This window comes from Scyliorhinus torazame, chromosome 3 (genome assembly GCF_047496885.1).
Source record: "Scyliorhinus torazame isolate Kashiwa2021f chromosome 3, sScyTor2.1, whole genome shotgun sequence".
Taxonomy (NCBI): Eukaryota; Metazoa; Chordata; class Chondrichthyes; order Carcharhiniformes; family Scyliorhinidae; genus Scyliorhinus; species Scyliorhinus torazame.
The window spans coordinates 286,976,022-286,989,112 of record NC_092709.1 but is presented as its reverse complement, the minus strand read 5'-3'; the positions used below and the strand labels follow the sequence as shown (position 1 = coordinate 286,989,112).

General features: G+C 44.8%; 1 protein-coding gene across 3 annotated transcripts in view; it reads left to right on the top strand.

The window, feature by feature from the left end:
• Positions 1–13,091, top strand: part of wdr7 (WD repeat domain 7) — a 1,110,115-nt gene that overhangs the window by 864,088 nt on the left and 232,936 nt on the right. For all 3 annotated transcript variants that reach the window (XM_072497366.1, XM_072497365.1, XM_072497364.1), the window contains one exon: positions 2,400–2,517. In XM_072497366.1, coding sequence (XP_072353467.1) covers positions 2,400–2,517 — 118 coding nt within the window. The remainder of the gene's footprint in view (positions 1–2,399; positions 2,518–13,091) is intronic.

Here is a 13,091-nt window from a genome sequence, read left to right as displayed (position 1 = left end):
TGCAAAGTACAATTGTGCAGGCCATAATTTATAGACTAGTGTTTTTAATTTGTTTTAGGATTTTGCACTCGTTGATATTTTGCTAGCAGGGTATTTACAAGAATTTTTTTTAGTTTACCAAATTTTTATATCTCTTTGATATAATTGGGCATTTGCTGGAGCCATGGTAAATGTTGTGATGGAAGCAGTAGGATAGGAAAGGACCTGGGTTGGATTTTTACATTATGGTTCCCTAGTGTAATGCAGCCATTGAATGTTCTGTTATGTGGGTTCAACTATGCAATTCCATTTGGGATGACATTTTAATTTCTGAAATTTGTCAAAGGACAACTGAATTAGTTACCGGCTTATAAGTGGTTGAGGTTTACCACCTTCAAAAGATGGAGGCAGGACGGGGGCACACTGACGGTCGGGGACTTCTACGTAGGGCGCAGACTGGCGATACTGGACGAACTGACTAAGAAGTGGGAACTAGCAAAAGGGCAGGAATTGTGACACCTCCAAATATAACACTTCCTCCGCAAAGAGACAGTAGGGTGCCCCGTGGATCCCAGAAAACACACTACTAGAGGACCTGATAGGCACAAGCAGCGAGAAGGGGGGGCTATGTGGGAAATATACTGACAGCTGCTGGACAGAGCTCGAACACCACTGGACGAGACAGACAAAAATGGGAGGACAAACTGGGGATAGAGGTAGGGTGGGGACTCTGGAACGAAGCACTGAGCAGGGCGAACTCCACCTCCTCCTGCGCAAGGCTAAGCCTAATGCAGCTCAAAGTGGTGCACATAGCGCATCTGACCAGAACCCGAATGAGCAGGTTCTTCCCGGAGGTGGAGGACAAATGTGAGCGGTGCCAGAGGGGCCTGGCCAACCACACCCATATGTTCTGGGCTTGCCCCAAGCTTCCGCGGTTCTGGACAGCCTTCTCCGAGGCAATGTCCAAGGTTGTGGGGGTGATGGTGAAGCCATGCCCAACAATGGCAATCTTCGGGGTATCGGAGCAACCAGAGTTACACATGGGGAAGGGGGCCAATGCCCTTGCTTTCGCTTCCTAATCGCACGCCGGAGTATCCTGCTCGGCTGGCAGCACCATCCAAAGCTGCAGACCGGCTCGCTGACCTCTCGGAATTTCTCCACCTGGAGAAGATTAAGTACACCATCCGAGGGTCAGCGGAAGGCTTCCTGGATACTTGGGGGCTGTTCACTGGCCTGTTCCAAAACCTGTTCGAGGCCAGCAGCAGAGGGAGTAAGCTAAGAAAAAAAAGATAGATGAGGAACCGAAGGGCTGCGCAACCCGGGGGGGGGGGGGGGGGGGGGGGGGGGGGGGGGTGGTGCCGCCTAACTTCGACCAATGCTGGCTTGAAAATTTCACTTTAAGGTTTAGAAAAATGCTAGCATGCTAAAACTTTGCATGTTACCTATCGCCTTGTGTTAACAAACAGCGTCAGTTTATCCAGTTTGGGTAATTAAATCATGTGTTTCGGTAGCCTTTCAATCTTAATTAATAGGAAAAGAATTGTGAATTTGAAATAAAAGCAGTAAATACTGATCATAAATAACAGGTCACTGGCATCTGAAAAGAGATGCTGCAGTTTCTACACCCAAAACCATTCTTTACCATTTTAAGATACTGCTGGATATTTGAAGCACTGTTTTTTATGCTCACTTCAGTTATTTTAAATTACACTGGTCAAATTTTTAGTTAAGTCTTTATTGTGGCCATTTGTAAGAGGAAAGATAAAGATGCTTGAATGTGTCACCAAAAGAATAACAATCCCTGAAACAAAAACACATACCCTTCGTTAAACACCGGAAGCATTATAAACTGGTTTGAGACATTTGTTGTTCTTCGTGCTAACTTTGAGATTTTACTATTTTTAGTTGCTAGCTTTGATATTCAGAGATTGCCACTTGTGATCTGCTTGTATTGACAAGCATGGCAATTATTCCACCCGTTAACCTAGAGCTGCAATGTTTGTTAACCTTGGTAATTAATTTTCAATTTTGAGTTTTTCTTCAAAGTGCACCAACATGTTCCCGCAGAGAAAAATACTATTGACCAGTGTTATTCTTTAAACAAAGTGCTTTGTGTTCCTTTTGAAACAAAACCGTGTGTAAATATTCTGGTTCAGCTGGATATTCCTCAATCAAATGGGTTAATTTTTTAATATTCCCTTTCATATGTTAAGTCGATTCGCTGTATTTTGATACATGGAGTTACTTGACTTTGTACGTATGTTGGGACCCCCAGAATCCTAATCACACCACCTTGTAGCAGTTCATTGTTTTCAAACTGTTTGACTGATTCCATTGACCTTGAAATGACATTATAAACTGGTAATCTTTTCAGCCTCAGCTTCTCAATGTGTTTTCTCTCTCTCCCTGATCCTGTTTAGCATTACAATGGGGCTGCCGCTCAGCCCAGCAGCTGACTCCTCCCGCTCAGCACGTCACGCTCTTTCACTCATTGCCACAGCCAGACCACCAGCCTTCATTACTACTATTGCCCGTGAGGTGAGTCATTGTGCTGTGTCCCTGCAAGCTGTTAAACAACAATTATATCCCCTATTACAATTGCAATCCTGACGAGCCCTTTTATGGAAAATGGCATTGATTCAGGTCGGATTTTTTTATTTTACATCCTGCGTTCACTCCCGCCCCCCCCCCCCCCCCCCCCCCCGCCCCCCGGAAACATATTGATGTGAAGGAAAGGTCCTCATATTAAGTGTAGAAACCACATGTTCCTTTTTAGCCCTTCTGTTATCTTCATTTTCCAAGTAGAATTTGAAAGTGAATCTTTTCGATACAAATACCTTGGGTCTATATTTGCATCAGTGTTTATGGATTGGGGTACAGAAAGCAAACCAATTATCAAATAGAAAACAATATAGAATTATTGACGTTGATTCCCAATTGTAAGTAGTTGTTCTGCGTACATGTTTTGCATGCAATAAGATAGCAAAAAGAAACTGCGGTTTTTTTTGTATAATCGGCCCCAATGGTTTTGGATAAAGGATGCTTGACCTGTACGAGGAAATTAACACTGTATGCTGTCTTTGAATTATAAATTATTCTCACCTTTAACCTGTTCCCGGTACCCCCCCCATATCCTTTGATCCTTTTAGCTCCAAGAGCTGTATCGAACTCCACTAAAAACATACAATGTTTAGGCCTCAACTGCTTTCTGTGGTAGAGAATTACACAGAATCACCATTCGCTGGGTGAAGAAATGTCTCCTCATCTCAGTCCTAAAAGATTTATCATATATCCACAGATTGTGACGCTGGTTCTGGACTCCCCCACCATCCAAAACATTCTTCCTACATCTACCCTCTTTTCCTGTTCGAATTTTATAGGTTTCGGAGTATCACCGTTACTGGTGTAATGTCACATGTTACACAATGACGTCATCGGAAGGCTTTGCAGGCTTTTGTGGAGTTCACCATTGTACACTGTTTGAGCAGCATCTTCTAAATAAATCCCTTGCACGATGTTATATGAACTCGACGTGTGCCACTCCTGATTCTTTCTCTTTGCGACTACTACAAAGAACATAACAAAATAGAAACTAGCGACGAGATTTGGATATATAATAAAAAGCAGGAGAAAGACAACTTTCAACTACGATTTTGTGAGCCAAAAAAAGGAATCATCGATGGAGATCCAAGCCCAGACACCGTTGGGAGTGATGCAGGGAGAAATAGCATTGACTTCCAAGACAAATTCTTGGTTGTGGCAAGTAAAAACAACTCGACTAAATATTTGAACACCCGGACAGTTTGTAGCGGGATGCCGGTGAACCATCCAGTTGACGCGACAGCCGCAGTAAAAGGTTTTTTTTTTTATAAAAGCTTTTGGATGACTGAGCCTTATTGGAGGCTTCCTTCAAATGGAGGATTAAAGTTTTCAGTACACTTAGCGTTGTAGTGGCTAGTGCTGCGTAGACCGTGCACTATGCACTGGAATGGGCTGCAGGATCGCAAACCTATGTGGTAACCGACTCTGCTATCTACTGCCCAGGAATCAATAGCGGGGCACAGAAGCAACAAGTCTGCTTGTGTGCTGCACATTTTTCTACTTTAAACAGAGAGGGAAGATAGACTGAAGCCTGAGTAACACAGGGAGTAAATCAAGGAGTTGCAATCCAAAATGGCAGGAAGAAAAGGCACCATTTGTGCATTTTATGAGGAGGGATACACATGAGACTCTTATGAGGAAAGGTTCCAGTCATTCCTTAAAGCCAACCAGACACCACCAGACCTACATACTGTGACCTTTCTCCGCTCAGTTGGGAGGAAAACATGTTGCTGCAGAATTTAGTACACCCAGCTAAACCTGGAGACAAGTCAGGTGATGAGTTAATGACTGTCTTTCAAGAACATTTCTCTCCCCGTCCACTATTAATACCGGATTGATTCTGCTTTCACCGTCGCGGACAGGTGGAAGGGGAAAACATTTCATCACTGCGGAAACTAACAATGTATTGCGAAATTGCCGATTAAGACACCTCACGACCGATTAGTTTGTGGCCTCAGGAATGAAGCCATCCAAAGGAAATTGTTGACTGAAGGTGCATTAACCCTAAAATCTGCTGTAGAAATCACAATGTCTCTGGAACCTGCAGCAAGAGAAGCTTCACTGATTGGAATTTGAGCTAAAGTCCATAAGCTGGAGTCTGTGAGAAGCACATCCACCAAGAACCCAACATGCCATCACTGCAACCAAGTGGGACATTTGACTGGAGATTGTTGGAGCAAGAAGAACAAATGCAAAAATTGTGGTAAAGTTGGTCACATTGCCAAGGCATGTTGGTCAAGTCAACCTTTAACAGCACAAAAAAAGTGTACCAAGAAAAATACTGTAAAGTTTACAGGGCAAGTTGACCAGTTAAGTGATCCAACTGAAGACCCACTGAGTACCAAAGTGTCAAGTCAGCTAAAGGAATTTAAGCTCGGTGTTCCAGCAGTACAAGGAGACCAGCAGCCATCAGAAATTGACATATCTGCCATTGCAACCATCTGATGTGGTCTTGAGGGCATTTACCGAGGAGGTTGTGGCGCTGAAAGATTTAATTAATGTGACTGTGGAAGTTAACAAGCACAAAATGGAGCTTCCTCTTCACATTGTTCAAGGAAACTTTCCAGCATTGTTTGGGAGATCTTAGTTCAGGAAGGTTAAACTAAACTGGGCTGTTGCGAACCAACTTGTTATTTCTATGAATGATCTTCAATCATATCTGAGAAAGTATGCACAGGTATTCGAGGAGTCACTTGGATCCATGACAAGGATCTGTGAAGCTCAAGATAAAGGCAGACCGTGTGCCTAAGTTTTTGAAAGTGTGTACTGTACCCTATACTATTCGATCAGCACAGTAGCATAGTGGCTTCACAGTGCCAGGGTCCCAGGTTCGATTCCCGGCTTGGGTCACTGTCTGTGCGGAGTCTGCATGTTCTCCCTGTGTCTGCGTGGGTTTCCTCCGGGTGCTCCGGTTTCCCCCCACAAGTCCCGAAAGAGGTGCTATTCGGTAATTTGGACTTTCTGAATTCTCAATCAGTGAACCTGAACAGGTGCCGGAATGTGGCGACTAGGGGCTTTTCACAGTCACTTCATTGCAGTATTAATGTAAGCCTACTTGTGACAATAAAGATTATTATTATTGTTATTAAGAAGAACTTGAGAAGTTACTGGAGACAAGAGTCATTGAGCCTGTTACCACCAGTGATTGGGCATCCCCAATCATCTCAGTCTTAAAGTACGATGGTTCAGTTGAATATGCAGGATTTCGAAACGACTATCAACCCTTTATTTTGTGCTGATCAATACCCTTTACCACTAATCTGAGATGGTTCTGTTGTTTAGTGGGAGTAAGGAGAGCAGTTAAGGGTTATTGTGTCACTGTATTGTATTGATTAGCATTGTTAAAGGGGTAATTGTAAGCTATTTTCTTTTGTGATGTTAAAGATACTTTAATACTGTGTTAGTAATAAAGTTTCTTCTAATATACCGTATCCCTATTTTGTGTGAAATCATCCCTGGAACAAGGTGTACTTTCCTCAGTGTTACAAAATTGGAATAAAATATTTGAATTTCTACCTGGAATCCTAGCCATGTTGGAGGTTTGGTCCGGGATCGTAATATTAGTCATGGTTGGTGTGCATTCAAAGTGGCCGAAGGTTACCATCATGAAATTGACAACTATGGGCCAGACCATAGAAAGGCTTGACGAGATATTTGCAAGATCCGGGTGACCTGAACAACTCGTCAGTAACAACAGTACTCCGTTCATATCAGCCGATTTTGAGGACTACCTGAAGGGGTGTGGCATCCGCCATATCAAATCTACCCCCGATCATTCAGCTACCAGTGGCTTAGCTTAATGTTTTGTGCAATTGCTCAAACATGCAGTGATGGTTTTGAGGGCTAAAGGTTCCCTTCCTAAATGTGTAACAGCTTTCTAATGACATACAGAAACACTACGCATTCAACAGCACAAAGCTCACCAGTTATACTGATGTTCAAAAGGAAACTATGCACACAATTGATCTTTTGATTCGCCCTTCAACTTCAGAGATGAGCAAAAATCAGACGCAAGTGGCATATTACAAAAGCAGAGTCTTTGACCTTGAGGAACATGTTCTTGTTAGAAACTACACCTCAGGCGTAAAATGGGCCCCAGGAATTGTACTAGCCAAAACTGGTCCAATTTCATATACTGTTCGAACTGATGATGAACGAATTTAGCGTTTGCACACTGACAAATTATTGTCTGCACGTAGTGAGTACAGAATTTGTACCAGATGTTTTCACCACAGAGAGCATGGACAGCATCATTCCTGACTTGAGGAGTACAACTGCTGAAATTACGGAATCTGTTAAGACAGAATCATCCACACAACCAGAGATTTCCTGAGTTGCTTTTGTCAGATGTAACGCTCCAGTATCCCTAAGAGCCAAGTTCCTGAACGTCATGTTTTGCCAAAACGAGACAGATGTCTACTCAACAGACTGTCTGACTAATGTACATATGTATCCGTAACATAACAATGTTAGTTATGGCATGTGTTGGATCTGTGTTAACGTTTTTTTTTTGATTCGTTCGTGGGATGTCGGCGTTGCAGGCTGGGCCAGCATTTATTGCCCATCCCTAATTGCCCTTGAGGGGGAAGTTAAGAATCAACCACGTTGCTGTGGATCTGGACTCACATGCAGTCACAGACCAGGTAAGGATGGCAGATTTCTTTCCCTAAAGGGCATTAGTGAACCAGGTGGATTTTTACAACAATCGACAATGGTCTCATTGTCATCATTAGACTTTTAAGTCCAGATTTTTATTGAATTCAAATTTCACCATCTGCAGTGGCGGGATTTGAACCTGGGACCCCAGAGCATTACTCTGGGTCTCCGGTTTACTAGTCCAGTGACAATGTCACTATGCCACCGCCTCCCTTAGTGTTCGATCAAGTAAAAATGCCGGGCGTGTTATGTATCAGAGTAACGCCATTGGCTGTAATGTCACGTGTGATGTCATGATGTCATCAGAGCGTTTTGCGGGCTTTTGTGGAGTTCACCATTGTACCCTATTCGAGCAACATCTTCTAAATAAATCCCTTGCACTATGTTATACAAACCCAATGTGTGCCTCCTCTGATTCTTTCTCTTTGCAGCCTCAACAAAGAACTAACAGTTTCTATGAGATCCCCCCCCCCTCATCCTTCTAAACTCCAGCGAATATAATCCTGAAAGACTCGTTCTCTCTTCATATGTCAGTCCCGGAATCCCTTGCTCTGCCATTCGTTATGATCATGACTGATTATCCAACTCGAGCCTAATCCCGTCTCTTCTTCCCCCGCCCCCCACATCCTTTGGTCACCTTCGCCCCAACTACTATATCGAACTGCTTCTTCAAAACATGCAATGCTTTGGCCTCAACTACTTCTATGTCACGATTCCACAGCCTCACCGCTCTTTGGGTGAAGACATTTCTCCTCATCTCGGCCCTAAATGTTCTACCCCATATCCTCCGACTGTGACCCTTGATTCTGGACACCTCACCATCGGAAACATCATTCTTGCATCAACCCTGTCTAGTCCTGTTAAAATTTCATAGGTTTCTATGAGATCCCACCTCATTCTTCTGAACTCCAGCGAATACAATCCTCAATCGGTCTTCATACGTCCATCCTAGGCATCCGTCTGGTAAACCTTCACTGCACTGCCTCTAGAGCAAGAACATCCTTCCTCAGATGAGACCAGAATTGCACACAATATTCCAAGGCACTGTATAATTGCAACAAAAGATCCCTGCTCCTGCACTCAAATCCTCTTGTTATGAAGGCTAACATACCATTTGCTGCCTTTACTTCCTCCTACACCTGCATGCTTACCTTCAGCGACTGGTCTACAAGGACACCCAGGTCTCATTGAACATTCCCCTCTCCTAATTTATGTCCATTCAGATAATCTGCCTTCCCGTTTTTTCTACCAAAGTGGATAACCTTGCATTTTCCAAATTATACTGCAATTGCCATTCACTCAAGTTGACCAAATTACACTGAAAGATCTCTGCATCCTCCACACAGCTCACCACCCTCCCCAACTTTGCGTCATCTGCAAATTTGGAAATATTGCATTTAGTTCCCTCATCTAAATCATTAATATGCATTGTGAATAGCTCGGTTTTTGCACCAATCCCTGGGGTACCCCACTAGTCACTGCCTGTTACTTGGAAAAAGGTCTGTTTATTCCTGTTCTTTGTTTCCTGTCTGTCAACTAGTTTTCTATTCATCTCAATATAATACTCCAAATCCCATGTGTTTTACTTTTACACACTAATCTCTTCTGTGGGACCTTGTTGAACGTCTTCTGAAAGTCCAAATAAACCACATCCACTGGCTCCTCTCCCCCTCATCAACTCTGCTCATTACATCCTCGAAGAATTGCAGGAGGCTTGTCAAGAATGATTTCCTATTCCTAAATCCATGCTGATTCTGCGATCCTGCTACTGGTTTCCCAGTGCTCTGAATTACAAACAAAGAACAAAGAAATGTACAGCACAGGAACAGGCCCTTCGGCCCTCCAAGCCCGTGCCGACCATGCTCCCTGACTAAACTACAATCTTCTACACTTCCTGGGTCCGTATCCCTCTATTCCCATCCTATTCATGAATTTGTCAAGATGCCCCTTAAATGTCACTATCGTCCCTGCTTCCACCACCTCCTCCGGTAGCGAGTTCCAGGCACCCACTACCCTCTGCGTAAAAAAACTTGCCTCGTACATCTACTCTAAACCTTGCCCCTCTCATCTTAAACCTATGCCCCCTAGTAATTGACCCCTCTACCCCGGGGAAAAGCCTCTGACTATCCACTCTGTCTATGCCCCTCATAATTTTGTAGACCTCCATCAGGTCGCCCCTCAACCTCCTTCGTTCCAGTGAGAACAAACCGAGTTTATTCAACCGCTCCTCATAGCTAATGTCCTCCATACCAGACAACATTCTGGTAAATCTCTTCTACACCCTCTCTAAAGCCTCCACATCCGTCTGGTAGTGTGGCGACCAGAGTTGAACACTATACTCCAAGTGTGGCCTAACTAAGGTTCTATACAGCTGCAACATGACTTGCCAATTCTTATACTCAATGCCCCGGCCAATGAAGGCAAGCATGCCGTATGCCTTCTTGACTACCTTCTCCACCTGTGTTGCCCCTTTCAGTGACCTGTGGACCTGTACTCCTAGATCTCTTTGACTTTCAATACTCTTGAGGGTTCTACCATTCACTGTATATTCCCTACCTGCATTAGACCTTCCAAAATGCATTACCTCACATTTGTCCGGATTAAACTCCATCTGCCATCTCTCCGCCCAAGTCTCCAAACAATCTGAATCCTGCTGTATCCTCTGACAGTCCTCATCGCTATCCGCAATTCCACCAACCTTTGTGTCGTCTGCAAACTTACTAATCAGACCAGTTACATTATTTTCCTCCAAATCATTTATACATACTACAAACAGCAAAGGTCCCAGCACTGATCCCTGTGGAACACCACTGGTCACAGCCCTCCAATTAGAAAAGCATCCTTCCATTGCTACTCTCTGCCTTCTATGACCTAGTCAGTTCTGTATCCACCTTGCCAGCTCACCCCTGATCCCGTGTGACTTCACTTTTTGTACTAGTCTACCATGAGGGACCTTGTCAAAGTCCTCTGAAGTCCATATAGACAACATCCACTGTCCTACCTGCATCAATCATCTTAGTGACCTCCTCGAAAAACTCTATCAAGTTAGTGAGACACGACCTCCCCTTCACAAAACCATGCTGCCTTTCACTAATACGTCCATTTGCTTCCAAATGGGAGTAGATCCTGTCTCAACATTGACTATTCTCCAGTCCTCCGGGACATCCCCTGAAGACAGTGAGGATCCAAAGATTTCTGTCAAGGCCTCAGCAATTTCCTCTCCAGCCTCCTTCAGTATTCTGGGGTAGATCCCATCAGGCCCTGGGGACTTATCTACCTTAATATTTTTAAGACACCCAACACCTTGTCTTTTTGGATCTCAATGTGACCCAGGCTATCTACATACCCTTCTTCAGACTCAACATCTACCAATTTCCTCTCTTTGGTGAATACTGATGCAAAGTATTCATTTAGTACCTCGCCCATTTCATCTGGCTCCACACATAGATTCCCTTGCCTATCCTTAAGTGGGCCAACCCTTTCCCTGGCTACCCTCTTGCTTTTTATGTACGTGTAAAAAGCCTTGGGATTTTCCTTAACCCTATTTGCCAATGACTTTTCGTGACCCCTTCTAGCCCTCCTGACTCCTTGCTTAAGTTCCTTCCTACTTTCCTTATATTCCACGCAGGCTTCGTCTGTTCCCAGCCTTTTAGCCCTGACAAATGCCTCCTTTTTCTTTTTGACAAGGCCTACAATATCTCTCGTTATCCAAGGTTCCAGAAAATTGCCGTATTTATCCTTCTTCCTCACAGGAACATGCTGGTCCTGAATTCCTTTCAACTGCCACTTGAAAGCCTCCCACATGTCAGATGTTGATTTGCCCTCAAACATCCGCCCCCAATCTATGTTCTTCAGTTCCCGCCTAATATTGTTATAATTAGCCTTCCCCCAATTTAGCACATTCATCCTAGGACCACTCTTATCCTTGTCCACCAGTACTTTAAAACTTATTGAATTGTGGTCACTGTTACCGAAATGCTCCCCTACTGAAACATCTACCACCTGGCTGGGCTCATTCCCCAATACCAGGTCCAGTACCGCCCCTTCCCTAGTTGGACTGTCTACATATTGTTTTAAGAAGCCCTCCTGGATGCTCCTTACAAACTCCGCCGCGTCTAAGCCCCTGGCACTAAGTGAGTCCCAGTCAATATTGGGGAAGTTGAAGTCTCCCATCACCACAACCCTGTTGTTTTTACTCTTTTCCAAAATCTGTCTACCTATCTGCTCCTCTATCTCTCGCTGGCTGTTGGGAGGCCTGTAGTAAACCCCCACATTGTGACTGCACCCTTCTTATTCCTGATCTCTACCCATACAGCCTCACTGCCCTCTGAGGTGTCCTCCCGCAGTACAGCTGTGATGTTCTCCCTAACCAGTAGCGCAATTCTGCCTCCCCTTTTACATCCCCCTCTATCCCGCCTGAAACATCTAAATCCTGGAACGTTTAGCTGCCAACCCTGCCCTTCCCTCAACCAGGTCTCTGTAATGGCAACAACATCATAGTTCCAAGTACTAATCCAAGCTCTAAGTTCATCTGCCTTACCCGTAATACTTCTTGCATTAAAACATATGCACTTCAGGCCACCAGACCCGCTGTGTTCAGCAACGTCTCCCTGTCTGCTCTGCCTCAGAGCCCCACTGTACATATTCCCTAGTTCTCCCTCAATGCTCTCACCTTCTGTCCTATTGCTCCGGTGCCCACCCCCCTGCCATACTAGTTTAAACCCTCCCGTGTGACACTAGCAAACCTCGCGGCCAGGATATTTATGCCTCTCCGGTTTAGATGCAACCCGTCCTTCTTATATAGGTCACACCTGCCCTGGAAGAGCTCCCAGTGGTCCAGATAACGGAAACCCTCCCTCCTACACCAGCTGTTTAGCCACGTGTTTAGCTGCTCTATCTTCCTATTTCTAGCCTCACTGGCACGTGGCACAGGGAGTAAGCCCGAGATTACAACCCTAGAGGTCCTGTCTTTTAACTTTCTGCCTAGCTCCCTGAACTGCTGCTGCAGGAACTCATGCCCCTTCCTGCCTATGTCGTTAGTACCAATATGTACAACGACCTCTGCCTGTTTGCCCTCCCCCTTCAGGATGCCCTCTACCCGTTCTGAGACATCCTGGACCCTGGCACCAGGGAGGCAACATACCATCCTGGAATCTCTTTCACGTCCACAGAAGCGCCTATCTGTGCCCCTGACTACAGAGTCCCCTATTATTTTTGCTCTTCTGCGCTTTGACCCTCCCTTCTGAACATCAGAGCCAGCCGTGGTGCCACTGCTCTGGCTGCTGCTGTTTTCCCCTGATAGGCTATCCTCCCCCGACAATATCCAAAGGGTATTACTTAAGGAAGTGGCCCTCGAAACAGTGGATGCATTGGTGGTCAACTTCCAAGATTCTATAGACTCTGGGGCAGTTCCTACGGATTGGAGGGTAGCTAATGTAATCCCTCTATTTAAAAAGGGAGGAAACACCTGCCCCGGAAGAGCTCCCAGTGGTCCAGATAACGGAAACCCTCTCCACAGGGGATTCCTGCACTGACTGCCTGCCCTTTCTGGTGGTCACCCATTTCTCTGCCTGCACCTTGGGTGTGACCACATTTATATAACTGCGATCTATGACGCTTTCCGCCACCTGCATGCTCCTAAGTGCATCAAATTGCTGCTCCAACCGAACCATGCGGTCTGTGAGGAGCTCTAGTTGGGTGCACTTTCTGCAGATGAAGCCATCCGGGACGCTGGAAGCCTCCCGGACATGCCACATCTCACAGTCAGAGCACTGCACCCCTCTAACTGACATTGCATCAATTAATTAAAATTAAAAGTGTTTTTTTTTAATTTTATATATATTTTTTTAATTTCA